Genomic DNA, 359 nt, shown 5'->3' on the forward strand with positions numbered 1-359 from the left:
ACACACACACACACACACACACACACACAGAGAGAGACAGACACAGACAGCGGTGATGTGTGAATGTCTCATTGCTAGCAGCGATGTTGGTGACACTGGGTTAGAGTCAGGCTGTCGCTGTCTGTGGAGGGCACTGTATAAACTGCTGTTGTTTGTTGTTACTGTTGTCCCTCAGGCCCAGACAGTGAAGGAGGTCTTTGCCAAGCAGTTGATGCAGATCAACGGGATCAGCGGTGAGAAAGCAGTCGCCATTCTCCGTCACTACGACACAGTGGCCAGGTACGTACCCAGCGTGGTGCCCCGCGTGTCTGCCCTGGTACGTGCCCAGCGTGGGGCCCCGCGTGTCTGCCCTGGTACGT

The 359-nt window shown here is 56.3% G+C and overlaps 1 protein-coding gene across 1 annotated transcript in view; it reads left to right on the forward strand.

The window, feature by feature from the left end:
• The window catches only part of mus81 (MUS81 structure-specific endonuclease subunit), a 22,809-nt gene that overhangs the window by 18,260 nt on the left and 4,190 nt on the right, over positions 1–359 (forward strand). The window contains exon 13 of the mRNA XM_048619631.1: positions 176–279. Within this exon, the coding sequence (XP_048475588.1) occupies positions 176–279 (104 nt within the window). The remainder of the gene's footprint in view (positions 1–175; positions 280–359) is intronic.

Source organism: Rhincodon typus, chromosome 43 (assembly GCF_021869965.1).
Source record: "Rhincodon typus isolate 14 chromosome 43, sRhiTyp1.1, whole genome shotgun sequence".
Taxonomy (NCBI): domain Eukaryota; kingdom Metazoa; phylum Chordata; class Chondrichthyes; order Orectolobiformes; family Rhincodontidae; genus Rhincodon; species Rhincodon typus.